At 46.3% G+C, this 16,242-nt stretch overlaps 1 protein-coding gene across 1 annotated transcript in view; it reads right to left on the bottom strand.

Moving 5' to 3' along the window:
* Window positions 1–15,696, bottom strand: part of MED13 (mediator complex subunit 13) — an 89,555-nt gene extending 73,859 nt beyond the window's left edge. The window contains exons 1-2 of the mRNA XM_040424673.1: window positions 15,005–15,696; window positions 12,474–12,708 (exon numbers count right to left, since the gene is read on the bottom strand). Coding sequence (XP_040280607.1) covers window positions 12,474–12,708; window positions 15,005–15,070 — 301 coding nt within the window. The 5' untranslated portion in view covers window positions 15,071–15,696. The remainder of the gene's footprint in view (window positions 1–12,473; window positions 12,709–15,004) is intronic.
* Window positions 15,697–16,242: the final 546 nt, after the last annotated feature.

The following is a 16,242-nucleotide window of genomic DNA, read 5'->3' as shown; positions in this document are numbered from 1 at the left end:
TACCTTACTAAAATGAATGGGACCACTTTTAATGCCCATTTAGACAGGAGTGCACCCATCTAACAACTGTTAAACAGGCACACGTGGTCCTTCAGAGGTTTAATTATAAAATAGTAACACACACCTCATCCACTTTCATGCAAAGGGACACTCAACGCTTCACTGGATGCAGCAGGACCTGATGTTGGAAGAGCAGGTCCTTTCATGCTGCATCTTGTGAAGAGCGAGTGACTATGCATGCAAGTAGATGAGCTGAGCCACTAAGGGGGCATTAATAGTACTAAGGGGCTCTATTCATACATGATTAGTGACATTATGGGGGGGTAGGATTTCATGTCCAGGCAGCAATATGGGGAACATTAAAGGGAGTCTGTCACCAAAATTGGACATTATACACTGCTTACATGTGGCTCTAGCACAGCTACCCATGGATTCCAATGGTATCTTTGTTCTTTTGTTGTCACTTTCAGCAGCAGCAAAAAAGATGTTTAATACATATGCAAATAGAGCTCGCAAGTGCCCAGGCCGCTCTGCCTTTTTTCCCCCACATTATTCCTCCTCAGCCTCTTCCTTGTCCAGCCCTGTAAGGCCTATTGCACACGACCGTATTGCTTTTTCAGTGTTTTGTGGTCCGCAAAAATATGGATGACATCCGCGTGCATTCCGTTTTTTGCGGAACGGAACATCTGGCCCCTAATAGAACAGTATTATCCTTGTCCGTTATGCAGACAATAATAGGACATGTTCTATCTTTGAACGGAACGGAAATCCGGAAAACGGAATGCATACGGAGTACATTCAGTTTTTTTTTTGCAGACCCATTGAAATGATTGGTTCCTTATACGGCACGCAAAAAAACGGAACGTAAACGGGGGGAAAAAAAAAAAAAAAACGGTCTGCAAAAGGCCTAAGTCTGTTGAGTCACCCCCAGTACCGGCCGAGATCCCGCGCCTACACAGTGATGCCTATTGTGGGCAGCAGCATCGATAAATCTAGCGCGAAACCAGCGGCCAGAGCGCATGCCTGGGGCGGCGCACGCGCGGATTCTCGGCCAATACTGGGGATGACGCAACGGACTTACAGGGCAGGACAAACAAGAGGCTGGGGAGGAGTAATGTGAAAAAAAGTCAGAGCGGCATGGGCACCTATACCACAAACCCCGCCCCTGGGCACTTGCGAGCTCCATTTGCATATGGATTAAACAGTTTTTTCATCTGCTAAAAGTGACAACAAAATAACAAAGGTACCATTGGAATCCATGGGTAGCTGTGCTAGAGCCACATGTAAGCCATGTATAATGTCCAATTTAGGTGACAGACTCCCTTTAAATAAACAGAGTGGAAAAAGCTAACTGAATTCAGGTTTTTAATGGCAGTAAAAAAAAAAAATTAAAAACGGTCAGAAAATGGCTGCAAAAATGCCCATGAAAAACTGTTTTTCGTGTTGTATGAATGTAGCCTTAGGGGAAAGAAGGGAAAGAAAAGAAAGAAAGGGGGGGGGGGGGGAATTGCAAATCATTTAGGTGACAGCTTTGATTTTCCAAAGGGCACCTGAAAATGAAGAACTAGAAACTCCTTGATCTTGGTGATGAGCTGACAGGAGCAGATGTAATTCAATAGATCAGGTCTGGAAGTAGCTGCACATTAACATGCACTGTCATCATTTTCTTAAGAAGTAGTCAATGGCAGCAAGATGCTCCTTATTAAGGCTACCTGCACACATTGAGGATTCCGCATGGTTTTTCCAGGCAGATTCTCCTGTGTAAAAACCGCAGTGTAATACAGTAACAGCAGAGTGGATGGTAAGCTCACGTACACTTTGCTTTTTATTCTGTGTGGATTTTGCAATCTGTAGCCCTTTGTGCAGTACTTTTGTACAAAATGTCACCCTTTTCAATGCGAGGCCGAGATCAGCAAATCCGCATCAAATCTGGACACAGAAATTTGTGCGGTATTTCTGCAAGACAACTTGCAACCGTGTGCAAGTAGCCTAAGGGATGTTTAACGTGTGATCCTCTGTTTTGGACACTGCTCGTCTTGCAGGACCGCACGGCGTTATACGGATTTATAATGCTGTGCGCCTCTATATAACCTTATTGTTACAGAATCACACTGACAGCTTTATGTTAGTATGATCATTTAGTAAGGAGTTTCTAGTTCATTTTCAAAGGCCCTTTAGAAAATCAAAGCAGTCACCCGATTGCAAATAACCAACCCCCCCCCCCCCCCCCCCACACATTTTTTACTCCAAGGCTACATTCACAACAACAAAAAATGGCCATCAAAACCAATTAGTGCAGATCTATGTGCAGTTTTGGGGAGGATATTAAGCAGATTTTCTGCATACAAATCTGCACGTACCTTTACAGGGGTTTTCAGAGATTTTAATACTGATGACCTATCCTCAGGACATCTAGGACCCCCGCCAATCAGCTGTTTGAGATGGCACCGGCGCTCCCGTGTCATGTGGCTAGACGCAGCTCAGCCCTATACAAGTGAACGGGGCTGAGCATGATACCAAACACAGCCACTAGACAATGTACAGCAATGTGCTTGGTAAATTGCGAGAAAGTAGTGGCCTTCTCAAAAAGCTGATTAGCAGGGGTCCCAGGTGTCAGACCTCCACCAGATACTTATCACCCATCCAGTGGATGGGTCATCAGTATCAAAACCTCGGAAAACCCTATTAAGGGTAAGGTCCATACTGGACTGAAACACCATGGATTTGCATGGAGCAAATCACTAGCACTTCACCAAACCAGAAATCCATGTTAAAGGGGTTCTCAAGGAATTAAGAAAATGAAAATACCTAAATATTACTTTAGCATAAATACATTCCCAAATACCTTGCATTAGCTATAATGGTTCATTTTGTCTGGGGAACAATCATTAGGAGAAATAAAATGGCCGCTGTTCTATTAGCACATACAAAACCTGTCCTAATCACACAGGAGGACAAGTTACTTCACAACACTGAGCTAAAGAGCTGCCTCATCCTCCTCTCTGCTCTGCTTGTCAGGGATTATGATCCTGAATACAGATAAGATCTTCAGCTGAATCTCTGTAGGAATGGAGTCCATGAAGTACAGAGAGAAGGGACAGGACACACTGTGGTAATGGAGACTGCATACAAGTGCTGCTTCTCATTATCTACAACCCCACTATCCTCTCTGTACTTCATGTCTCCTCATGAACTCCATTCCTACAGAGATTCACCTTAAGATCATATTAAAAACTGTATTCAGGATCATAATCCCTGACAAGTAAGAGAGGAAGATGGTGCAGCTCTTTAACTTGTCCTCCTGTGTAATTAGGACAGGTTTTGTGTGGACTAGTAGGATGGCGGCCATTTTATTTTTCCTAATAATTGCTCCACAAAACGAGCCATTATAGCTAATGAAAAATATTTGGGAATATTTATTTATAATAAAAGTAATATTTAAGTATTTTCATTTTCTTAATACCCAGAGAACCCCTTTAAGGCTTATGCACATGACTGTATCCATATCGCAGCCCGCACACCACAGATCAGCAAAATACGGATACTTTCAGCGTGTATTTCGCAATTTTCCCACTCCCCTCTATTGAACTGGCTATTCTTCTCTGCCATACAGACAAGAATAGGACATGTTCTATAAATTGCAGAACGGACATACGTTGTTTTTTTTGTTAGTTTTTTAGCGGACCCAAAAAAGAAAACATGGAAGGAAGATATGGTTGTGTGCATGAGCGCTAATACTAACCTATGGTGTGTGAAATCTGTGCCAAATCAGCTGCAAAATCCATACATAAATCAATCTGATTTTGTTATGGATTCTACACTGCCTTGCAAAAGTATTCACCCCCTTGACTTTTTTCGTGTTTTGTTACATTACTCAATGTTTTGTTAATCAGAATTTTATGTGATGATCAAAACACAATAGTCTAAGGCTACTTTCACACTAGCGTTCGGGTGTCCGCTCGTGCGCTCCGTTTGAAGGGGCTCACGAGCGGCCCCGAACGCATCTGTCTGGCCCCAATGCATTCTCAGTGGAGGCGGATCCACTGAGAATGCATCCGCCTGCCAGCGCTCAGCCTCCGCTCCGCTCAGTGAGCGGACACCTGAACGCTGCTTGCAGCGTTCCGGTGTCCGCCTGGCCGTGCGGAGGCGAGCGGATCCGTCCAGACTTACAATGTAAGTCAATGGGGACGGATCCGCTTGAAGATGACACCATATGGCTCAATCTTCAAGCGGATCCGTTCCCCATTGACTTTCAATGTAATGTCTGAACGGATCCGCTCAGGCTACTTTCATACTTAGAAAATTTTCTACGTTTTAATGCAGACGGATCCGTTCTGAACGGATGCAAACGTCTGCATTATAGGAGCGGATCCGTCTGATGAAACATCAGACGGATCCGCTCCGAACGCTAGTGTGAAAGTAGCCTAAGTTGGTGAAGTGAAATGAGAAAACTATATAGGTAAAACTATTGTTTAGAAATAGAAAACAGAAAATTGGCATGTGCGTACAGTACAGACCAAAAGTTTGGACACACCTTCTCATTCAAAGAGTTTTCTTTATTTTCATGACTATGAAGGCATCAAAACTATGAATTAACACATGTGGAATTATATACATAACAAACAAGTGTGAAACAACTGAAAATATGTCATATTCTAGGTTCTTCAAAGTAGCCACCTTTTGCTTTGATTACTGCTTTGCACACTCTTGGCATTTTCTTGATGAGCTTCAAGAGGTAGTCCCCTGAAATGGTCTTCCAACAGTCTTGAAGGAGTTCCCCGAGATGCTTAGCACTTGTTGGCCCTTTTGCCTTCACTCTGCGGTCCAGCTCACCCCAAACCATCTCGATTGGGTTCAGGTCCGGTGACTGTGGAGGCCAGGTCATCTGGCGCAGCACCCCATCACTCTCCTTCATGGTCAAATAGCCCTTCCTTTCAAAGTTTTCCCTATTTTTCGGCTGACTGACTGACCTTCATTTCCTAAAGTAATGATGGCCACTCGTTTTTCTTTACTTTGCTGCTTTTTTCTTGCCATAATACAAATTCTAACAGTCTATTCAGTAGGACTATCAGCTGTGTATCCACCTGACTTCTCCTCAACGCCACTGATGGTCCCAACCCCATTTATAAGGCGAGAAATCCCACTTATTAAACCTGACAGGGCTCACCTGTGAAGTGAAAACCATTTCAGGGGTCTACCTCTTGAAGCTCATCAAGAGAATGCCAAGAGTGTGCAAAGCAGTAATCAAAGCAAAAGGTGGCTACTTTGAAGAACCTAGAATATGACAAATTTTCAGTTGTTTATCACTTGTATATTATGTATATAATTCCACATGTGTTAATTCATAGTTTTGATGCCTTCTGTGTGAATCTACAATTTTCATAGTCATGAAAATAAAGAAAACTCTTTGAATGAGAAGGTGTGTCCAAACTTTTGGTCTGTACTGTATGTATTCACCCCCTTTGTTAGGAAGTCCATAAAAAGCTTTGGTGCAACCATTTACCTTCAGAAGTCACATAATTAGTGAAATTATGTCCACCTGTGTGCAATCTAAGTGTCACATGATCTGTCATTACATATACACACCTTTTTTGACAGGACCCAGAGGCTGTAACACCTAAGCAAGAGGCATCACTAACCAAACACTGCCATGAAGACAAAGGAACTCTCCAAACAAGTAAGGGACAATGTTGTTAAGAAATACAAGTCAGGGTTAGGTTATAACAAAAATATCCAAATCTTTGATGATCCCCAGGAGGAGCACCATTAAATCTATCATAACCAAGTGGAAAGAACATGGCACAACCTGCCAAGAGACGGCCGCCCACCAATACTCACGGACCGGGCAAGGAGGGCATTAATCAGAGAGGCAGCACAGAGACCGAAGGTAACCCTGGAGGAGCTGCAGAGTTCCACAGCAGAGACTGGAGTATCTGTACATAGGACGACAATAAGCCGTACGCTCCATAGAATTGGGCTTTATGGCAGAGTGGCCAGAAGAAAGTCATTACTTTCAGTTAAAAACAAAGGGGCACGCTGTGAGTTTGCAAAAAGGCATGTGGGAGACTCCCAAAATGTATGGAGGAAGGTGCTCTGGTCTGATGAGACTAAAATTGAACTTTTCAGCCATTAAAGAAAACACTATATCTGGCGCAAACCCAACATATCACATCACCCAAAGAACACCATCCGCACAGTAAGACATGGTGGTGGCAGCATCATGCTGTGGGGATGGGACTGGGAGACTGGTCAGAGTTGAGGGAAAGATGGATGGTGCTAAATACAGGGATATTCTTGAGCAAAACCTGTACCACACTGTGTGTGATCTGAGGATAGGACGGAGGTTCACCTTCTAGCAGGACAGTGACCCCAGACACACTGCTAAAACAACAATTGAGTGGTTTAAGGGGAAACATGTAAATGTGTTGGAATGGCCTAGTCAAAGCCCAGATCTCAATTCAATAGAAAATCTGTGGTCAAACTTAAAGGGGTTCTGCACTTTGTTTTAACTGATGATCTATCCTCTGGATAGATCATCAGCATTTGATCGGTGGGGATCCGACACCCGGGACCCCCGCCGATCAGCTGTTTGAGAAGGCAGCGGCCCTCCAGCAGCGCCTTCTCACTGTTTACCGCCGGCCCGGTGACATCACGACTAGTATCAATTGCCTGGGCACGGCTAAGCTCCATTCAAGTGAACGGAGCTTAGCCCTGCCCAGGCCAGTTGATACTAGTCGTGACATCACTGGGCCGGCGGTAAACAGTGAGAAGGCCGCGGCTCTGCTGGAGCGCCGCTGCCTTCTCAAAAAGCTGATCGGCGGGGGTCCCGGGTGTCGGATCCCCACTGATCAAATGCTGATGATCTATCCAGAGGATTGATCACCCGTTAAAACCAAGGGCAGAACTCCTTTAAGGGTTCTTTCACACCTGCGTTATTGTCTTCCGGCATAGAGTTCCGTCGTCGGGGCTCTATGCCGGAAGAATCCTGATCAGGATTATCCTAATGCATTCTGAATGGAGAGAAATCCGTTCAGGATGCATCAGGATTTCTTCAGTTCCGGAACGGAACGCTTTTTGGCCGGAGAAAATACCGCAGCATGCTGCGCTTTTTGCTCCGGCCAAAAATCCGGAACACTTCGGAATTAATGCCCATTGGAAGGCATTGATCCGGATCCGGCCTTAAGCTAAACGTCGTTTCGGCGCATTGCCGGAGCCGACATTTAGCTTTTTCTGAATGGTTACCATGGCTGCCGGGACGCTAAAGTCCTTGCAGCCATGGTAAAGTGTAGTGGGGAGCAGGGGAGCAGTATACTTACCGTCCGTGCGGCTCCCCGGGCGCTCCAGAGTGACATCAGGGCGCCCCAAGCGCATGGATCACGTGATCGCATAGATCACGTCATCCATGCACATGGGGCGCTCTGACGTCATTCTGGAGCGCCCCGGGAGCCGCACGGACTGTAAGTATACCGCTCCCCGCTCCTACTATGGCAGCCAGGACTTTAATAGCGTCCTGGGTGCCATAGTAACACTGAAAGCATTTGGAAGACGGTTCCCTCTTCAAATGCTTTCAGTACAATTGCGTTTTTCCGGATCCGGCGGGCACGTCCGGCAACAGAAGTGCATGCCGGATCCCAACAACGCAAGTGTGAAAGAGGCCTAAAGATTGCTGTTCACAAGCGCAAACCATCCAACTTGAAGGAGCTGGAGCAGTTTTGCAAAAATCCCAGTGGTAAGATGTGGCAAGCTTATAGAGACTTATCCAAAGCGACTTGGAGCTGTGATTGCCGCAAAAGGTGGGACTTTAGGGGGGTGAATAGTTATGCACATTGTCGTTTTCTGTTATTTTGTCCCGTTTGCTTCACAATAAGAAAAAATATATAATATAAAAACAAACATCTTCAAAGTTGTGGGCATGTTCTGTAAATGATGCAAATCCTCAAACTATCCATGTTAATTCGGTGAATACTTTTGCAAGGCACTGTAGATGGGTTTTTATGCAGCAAATTATGTGCTGCGTGGATGTACCCGTAAGAGCTAGGTATGCCACTCCAGGGGCCAAGCTGCTGCTAATGTCTGATTTACTGTACAAAATGAAAATATGCTTTGGTCACACAGGTACAGTTAGGGTTATAGTGTGGCACAGTAAAAACCGTCATGCACTGTTACACAAAAGGACTTTTTTATTCCTATGTGGTTTTTACAGGCAACGCACAATAGAAACAATCAGCCTACTACCAGTATATGATAAACCATTATTCTCAAACTCAGTCTGATTTCTGTCCCCTAGATGTGAATAATGAAGGCTCAGTCAGTGGCTAGAGCCATCACTACCTATACAGTGACGGCCTAGCAGTCAACTAAGTACTTGAAGTTCTTCACTGTAGCAAGGACTTTCCTGCATATTTAAAAAGTAGTGCTGAATAACTGCATGTAAGGCCATGTTTACACCACTTTTGTCCCACGTTTAACGTATGCCTCTGATAGTTGCCATACAGTAGCATCTGTCACCATAGGGTTCCACTGTAAAAAAAAAAAAAAAAAAGTTTTTTTATTTTTTTTTTGCTGGACTCCACAGGATGCTAAAGTAGTATCCTTTGAATACCCTACCATATATATGTTAAACGTACGGCAAAAACATGATGTGAACAGCCCCTAAACCTGCCTGCTTAGATTTGGGATCTCTGTGACCGATAGTGTGGTTGTGCAAAGTCTAGATTCCTGTGCTGCTTCTATGAGCCAAGGGTCGGTGGCAGTCTAAGGCTACTTTCACACTGGCGTTTTGGCTTTCAGTTTCTGAGATCCGTTTGGACCGCTTGTGAGAGCCCTGAACGGATCAGTTTTACCCTAATGCATTCTGAATGGAAAAGGATCCGCTCAGAATGCATCAGTTTGCCTCCATTCCGCTTTGGAGGCGGACACCAAAACGCCGCTTGGTGTCTGTCTGACAAAACTGAGCACACAATGCAAGTCAATAGGGAGGGATCCGTTTTCTATGACACAATAGACAACGAGTCCGTCTTGGCTATGTCAAAGATAATACAAACGGATCCGTTCTGAACGGATACAGACGTTTGTATTATCTGAAAGGATCCGTCTGTGCAGATCCATAACGGATCTGCACCAAAAGCGGGTGTGAAAGTAGCCCAAGCTTACAGTAGTGGCCACTGTTACCCTAACTAGAGTCTTGCCTACTAGCTAACATTCTGAGCACATAAAGCACTTTTAGTATAAAAGGAAAAAGCTCAATATCCTGATCAGAAACGTTACGTTTCAAGCGAGAGATTAGACTGTGTTAGAGCTGTGAACAAGCCCTGTCAGAAGTGGCTGTGTTATATACCTGATGGCAGGAAACCTGGGAAGATACAAGTTTAGACTAAGTAGCAGCAGATCCCCTGCCACAAAAGGCTGCTGTTTACTGAGGTCAAAAATAGCTCCGATTCGGATGACGTTCCAGCTTACTGAGAGGCACAAGCAAAGCTCAGGAGTCAACACGGAGGACAATTCAGGCTCTATTCACACTGCTGGGAGTTCAAAGAGCCAGGCCTGCAACAAGCAACTGATCTCTACAACAGCTGCTAGTAAACAATCACTGCGGCCCTCCAGTCAATCGTCTTCATGTGGGCAGGGACTAGCCTGAGGTAGTCCTAGACACACCTGCTGTCTCATCATGGGTTCAGGTTTCACATGCTAGAGAGGGGGTGTGTCTACCACTACCTCAGACGAGCCATTATAGATAAACCGTAGTCCTAGATCACACCTCAGACGAGCCATTATAGATAAACCGTAGTCCTAGATCACACCTCAGACGAGCCATTATAGATAAACCGTAGTCCTAGATCACACCTCAGACGAGCCATTATAGATAAACCGTAGTCCTAGATCACACCTCAGACTAACCATTATAGATAAACCGTAGTCCTAGATCACACCTCAGACTAACCATTATAGATAAACCGTAGTCCTAGATCACACCTCAGAAATTTCAAGTTGCCATTATTAGAGCCCCTCTTATTGTACAGAAAGCTTATCGGACACTGGCAAGTCGGTGGTTTTCGTTGTCAGTGTGCACTTGGAAAGGCAGCAGAAGAAACTACCAGCTAAAAAGGTGGCACAACTAGGGGTTTCTACTTTTTCAGACTTGCTCGAAAAAGGAATCAGACTTTACATGAAAGGCGCGGAACCTAAGATGCGCCATTTTGCACCATAATTGTGGTGTAAAATTCGGGCTCCAATTAAAGGGAACCTGTCACCGGGATTTTGGGTATAGAGCTGAGGACATGGGTTACTAGATGTCCGCTAGCACATCCGCAATACTCAGTCCCCATAGCTCTGTGTGCTTTTATTGTGTAAAAAAACGATTTGATACATATGCAAATTAATCTGAGATGAGTCCTGTACATTAGATGAGTCAGGGCCAGGATTCATCTCAGGGTAATTTGCATATGTATCAAATCGTTTTTTTACACAATAAAAGCACACAGAGCTATGGGGACTGAGTATTGCGGATGTGCTAGCGGACATCTAGTAACCCACTACTCAGTCCCCATAGCTCTGTGTGCTTTTATTGTGTAAAAAAACGATTTGATACATATGCAAATTACCCTGAGATGAATCCTGGCCCTGACTCATCTAATGTACAGGACACATCTCAAATTAATTTGCATATGTATCAAATCGGTTTTTTTACACAATAAAAGCACACAGAGCTATGGGGACTGGGCATTGTGGATGTGCTAGAGGCCATCTAGCAACCCATGTCCTCAGCTCTATACACAAAATCCAGGTGACCGATTCCCTTTAAGCCAACCAACAGTTGGTATAGAGTCAGGGAAAAGTGTCTATCCCTGCATCAGATTCATCGTCCAGCCTGAGCCAATGTGATAAATCTGGTGCAGGTCTAGGCAGCCTGTTTATACCATCTGCAGCCGGGGTAGGCAACCTCCGGCACTTTAGCTGTTGTGAAACTACAACTCCCAGCAGGCATACCTGCTCTTCTAAGAATTCACATAGAAATGAATAGAGCATGCTGGGAATTGTAGTTTCACAGCAGCTGGAGTGCCGAAAGTTGCTGATCCCTGATCCACAGGGTTAACCTACCCGTTGTATTTTGCTGGCATCTGTATAGTGTGTGCCAACTCCATTGGAATGGTAAAATGAGGAGATGAAGCGATCTCACTGCTGGAGATGGGCTCCCAGACTATCTACTCAGCCTGTCTCCAGCAAGGAGCCAAGCAGAACCTTTTATATGTCCCTACAACACAAAGGTTTTTTTGTTTTTGTTTTTTACAGATACAGATACACTTTAAGGACTTTAGTGTGCTATCGGTTTTTAAAAGAGATCGCACACTAACCCATACAAGCCGATGGAGCTATTCAGATCTGTGTGTTCATTTATCTGTGTGCCCAATCATTGGGGTTCTAGTCTCACCTGCCCTTTAGGCCTCCTGCACACAACCGTAGGGGTCCCGTTGCTGTACTGTGGATCCGCAATACACGGGCACCATTCCGCATCACGGATGCGGGCCCATTCACTTCAATGGGTCCGCAAATCCGGAGATGCGGAACGGAACCCTACGGAAACACTACGGACTGCTTCCGTTCCGCAAAAAGATAGAACATGTCCTATCTTTTTGCGGAACAGGCGGATCGCGGACGCATTAAAGTGAATGGGTCCGCGATCCGCTGCCCCACGGTCTGTGTTCGCGCATTTTGCGGGACGCAGCGCGGCCACGGGGCGCACATGTTCAGGAGGCCTTATATTGATGGGAATTGGTGAAGGGGAAAAAAAACAAACGCACAAAGGTGGTCCATTTTTCATGGACCTTCTAACTGCAGTCTGAAAATCATGTACCACCATGTGCATGAGGCATAAAGCAAATGATAACGTCGCAGTGGGGTAAACTGTGCTGAAGACTGGTGCTACACCTACTTCAAGAAAAGAGAGACTCAGATGAAAGACTTAAAGAACCAAGTAGGTTCCCTGCGCAGACTGGTAGAATGAGATTACAATGGGGGAAAATGTATCAAAACTGGCAATCTCATATGTAAGGTGGAATCTGATCGGTTGCTATGATCAATTCAAAACTCCATGAGGTTTTTGGTCCTACCCATTTCAATGGGCAATAACTTTTACAAAAAAAAAAAACACCTTTACGGTAACCAAGCGTCCAAACTATGCAGAAAGAGACAGCATTATTTGGTTGTGTCAGAGGGCGCTAGGGCCCGATGATATTCTTACTCGTCAGAAGATCGGCTGATGCAGAAGGGAAAACATAAAACCGACATGGAACTGAATCGAAACATTGAGCTGCAAAGTCAAAATTTCCATGACTAATAGACATATTTGTGCCAAACATGCGGCCGGCTCCCAATGCCTCACGAGGAAGCACAGCCCTATAAGTATGGCATCCACCAGGTGGGAAGATTGCCATTTCAACACCAGCGAAGAGCTCCAGGCTCCACCCAAATATTACCTGTCAAGTCGTGATGAATTAGGTCAGAAAAATTGGGATCATCCCCCCACCAGAATATCCACAGTTCTCTGCGGCCAGGACGCTGGTCTCGACGCCACACGCTCAGCACATCGGCCTTGAGACAGCGACTGAAGCTGCTCAGTATGGGATCCTCTTCTGTCACCGGGAAGAGGATGGGGGCAGAGTTAGGGCCCTGCCACACGTACTGCTTCCATTTGATCCCCGTTAGGTCGGCCTGGAAAACAAAAAAAGAGAGAGTTTGTTAGAGGCTCGCACTCCTTTTCATGGCATGCTGAGGAACATATACAGTGATCCCAGTCTGGCAATGTGGGACCAAGGAGGGAGGGGGAGAAGGACAACTATACAAACACGTCAAGGTTTAACACTTACTAACAGCTGGAATCCCAACCTCATCTTAACTTCCCTTGTAGCGACACAAAGGGGGTGTAAAAGGGGCCATCGCATTATTCCCAGCCAGGGGGAGGGGGCGACAACCAGGCTTTATATGACTACCAGCAGATTTACACCGTGCAATTGTCAGGCCGATAAGTGACAACGAATGCTCGTTTCTGATAAGAGGTGTCTGCACTTGTGCCACCAATCAAGACGATCATTCATGGGTGAAATCATCATCTATGAGGGCACCATCATTTATGGGCAGTGTGAACAGGGATCTGCTACCCAGAAATAATGACTCTGTATGAAGACGAGTGATGGCATACAGTGGCGGCGATTGCTCCATGAATATGCAGCTCTCACTTCCTCTGATGAGCAGGCAATTATCAGGATAGAAGGATCCCTTCCCAATAATTGCCTGCTCAGCTGGAGTGTGTAATGTGTAATTTCAGCAGGGCATTAGCATCTCCACAGGACAGGGCCTAATAGGACATGCAGGTAAACAGTGTCATCTATGGACTGATGACTCCGGCCCCTCCCTACACCAGTCAACCTGACACCAGAGAAGTGATCTGCAACAGTAATATTTTTGGCCAGGCATGACTTGCCGATCATTCTTTACTCTGCGTGCTTGGTCTGCTAGTTCAGTCTGCCATGTTGCTGGTGGGATTCTTGGGGAAAAAAAAGATCCCACATCCTGACAAACCATTATCTTAGGTCTATGGTCGGCGTTTAAAGGGCTATCCCCCTACTCTAATGCATCCTTGAGTTATCCTCCTCTATCTTCACATCTACCCAGTGATGTAATATTACTACACAGTGGGGAAGATCTGTCAGTTCTGGAGCCTGGGAAAGCTGGGTGACCGTACCCATTCCTGAACACGCTTCAGGAAAAGAACCAAAAAAAGTGTTTTCTACGCAGAGGAATTCCTTGCTTATATGGGAATCTGTAATCCAGGAGATTTCTGCAGAAAAGTGCGCATCTATATACTGTATAAAGTGCCCTCAGCTGAATATCTGCAGAAAGCAGACTGATAAGATTAGCCTGGGGGAGCGCAACGTTACAAGGTCAGCTACTAAACCCAGAACTGAGCCGCGGCCAAGTCTTCCCAGATAAACACAAGATGTGGTAATATACGTCCGATAGCAGAAGAAACCGACCCATGCACAAGAAAAGCATAGGAGGAGGAAGCCGAGAACACAAAGGAAGAGGGGGAAATGAAGAAACAAGCCAGGGATGCGAGGCGCTAACCAGATCACATCACGCTTCACATAGAGGGGAGGCCGAGGGAGAAGACAGGGCATCTTAAAGTTCTGGCCGGGCCCAGCGACACAGGCAGGAAAATGGCTGCTTCCTGCCTCCTCCCAGCCTCCACTCCCACAGAGAGGAGAATAGGAAGGAGTCAAATCTCCTCCGGCACTGGGCTGTGGGCAGCTACAAGAGGAACATGTCCTCAAAGCATCAGGGACAAGCCCAGCCAAAGTTTAGGATACACAGGGCTGCGGAATCTGCCAACTACAGATCAATAGAAGAGAAGATGTGGAGCTTACACAGGAGGAGGTGTGAGATCTACACATGGATGAGGACCGATAGATAGGATCTACAGATACATGGAGGATAGATAGAGTGGGATAACTACAGGTCAGGTAGATGAAGACACATGGAAGAGAGCTAGATCCCCAGACGCATGGAAGAGAGCTAGATCCCCAGATGCATGGAAGAGAGCTAGATCCCCAGATGCATGGAAGAGAGCTAGATCCCCAGATGCATGGAAGAGAGCTAGATCCCCAGATGCATGGAAGAGAGCTAGATCCCCAGATGCATGGAAGAGAGCTAGATCCCCAGATGCATAGATAGGATCTCCAGATGCAAGGAAGAGAGCTAGATCCCCAGATGCAAGGAAGAGAGCTAGATCCCCAGATGCATAGATAGGATCCCCAGATATATGGAAGAGAGCTAGATCTCCAGATGCAAGGAAGAGAGCTAGATCCCCAGATGCATAGATAGGATCCCCAGATATATGGAAGAGAGCTAGATCCCCAGACACATGATGAGCTAGATAGGAGAGTCTACATCTAGATAGACACATGATGGGAGAGACCTGCAGACAGGGTGCCCGCCCCAGCACACTCACCAGACAGAAGAGGTTGGAGTGGCAATCCTCCAGACTGGCCCCGTTCGGCACAAAACATGAACTCATCCTCACAGCCAGGGCCCGCACGCCATTAGATAGAGACGCAGGAGCAGCGGGCGCACACGGTCAGCTCCCGGCACCGCTAGCACTCCATCCTCGCCTCGGTCACAGGCCAGCCCCCGATCAGCCGGCTCCACAGACCAGACGAGAAATCTAATGTCCGCACAATGAGCACGATCCGTCCTTACAAGCGCCGGTATCCGGGCGGTGTCTCAGTCCTCCCTCCCCCGCCGCTGGTCCCCCTGCTCGGGGCGCAGTGCATGGCGGGAACCGCCCGGTCACCGGAGCGCTGGGAGACGCTAGGCCTCCGCCTGGTGTAGCGCAGGACACAAAGGAAAGCGCTGAGTCCGCTCCCCGCCGGCCACCAACAGTCCCCGGGTGCTTCTCGGCTTCTTTTCTCACAGGTTCGCCATTTTCCTCTCCTCCTCCTCCTCCTCCCCGAATCTGTGCTCCTGCGCGCACACAAGTAGTTGTCGCTGCTGAGAATGGCGATATCCTCGCCCCACCGCCTGCTCTCAGGAAATTCCCGGGCGATACGGATTAATAAGCAATAATAAATAATCGGATCAATGTCGGGGCAGCTTTCCCATTTGAATTTACAGATTCCTTTCTTTAATGGCGGCCGTGGTGCCTGCTCGGCCTCTCGCTGGTGATTGGTTGGCACGTCGTCATGTGACCAAAAGATGCCTTTCCTAATTGGCTAGTCTGGGTTGTAGACTGGAACGAAGCGAGTGGGGGAGGTTCGCAGAGGTTTGTCATAGGAAGACGCCGCTAGGGGGCGAGGTGTGAGACTGTATTCTGATCTGCGCCGCCAACTGGTCATGTGCCGCTACTACAGTCTGCGGGATTAGAAACCGGATTACAATAAAGAAGTTCCTGGAAAGTTCATCACGTTCTCTCTGTACATTCTAGATTGTTAGAAATATCAGATTTGGGCTGGGCTCTATGAGAAAACGATCCTGTGTAATATAGGTAGTAATTACCAGAAATAACTGTAAGAACTCATGCACATCACTGTATATTCCGTACAATCTGCCATATTTTTTTTTGGGGCGGATTGAACGCAAACCTGTTCATTTCTATGGGGCTGCAAAAGAATGCGGACAGCACATAAATGACATCCATTTGTCCGCCCTGCAAAAAACATAGACCATGTTCTACAAGAACAGGCATTTTTA

The sequence above is a fragment of the Bufo bufo genome, chromosome 3 (genome assembly GCF_905171765.1).
Source record: "Bufo bufo chromosome 3, aBufBuf1.1, whole genome shotgun sequence".
Lineage (NCBI taxonomy): Eukaryota > Metazoa > Chordata > Amphibia > Anura > Bufonidae > Bufo > Bufo bufo.
Note: the sequence above shows the minus strand (reverse complement) of the source record. Positions and strands in the feature narration are given on the sequence as shown.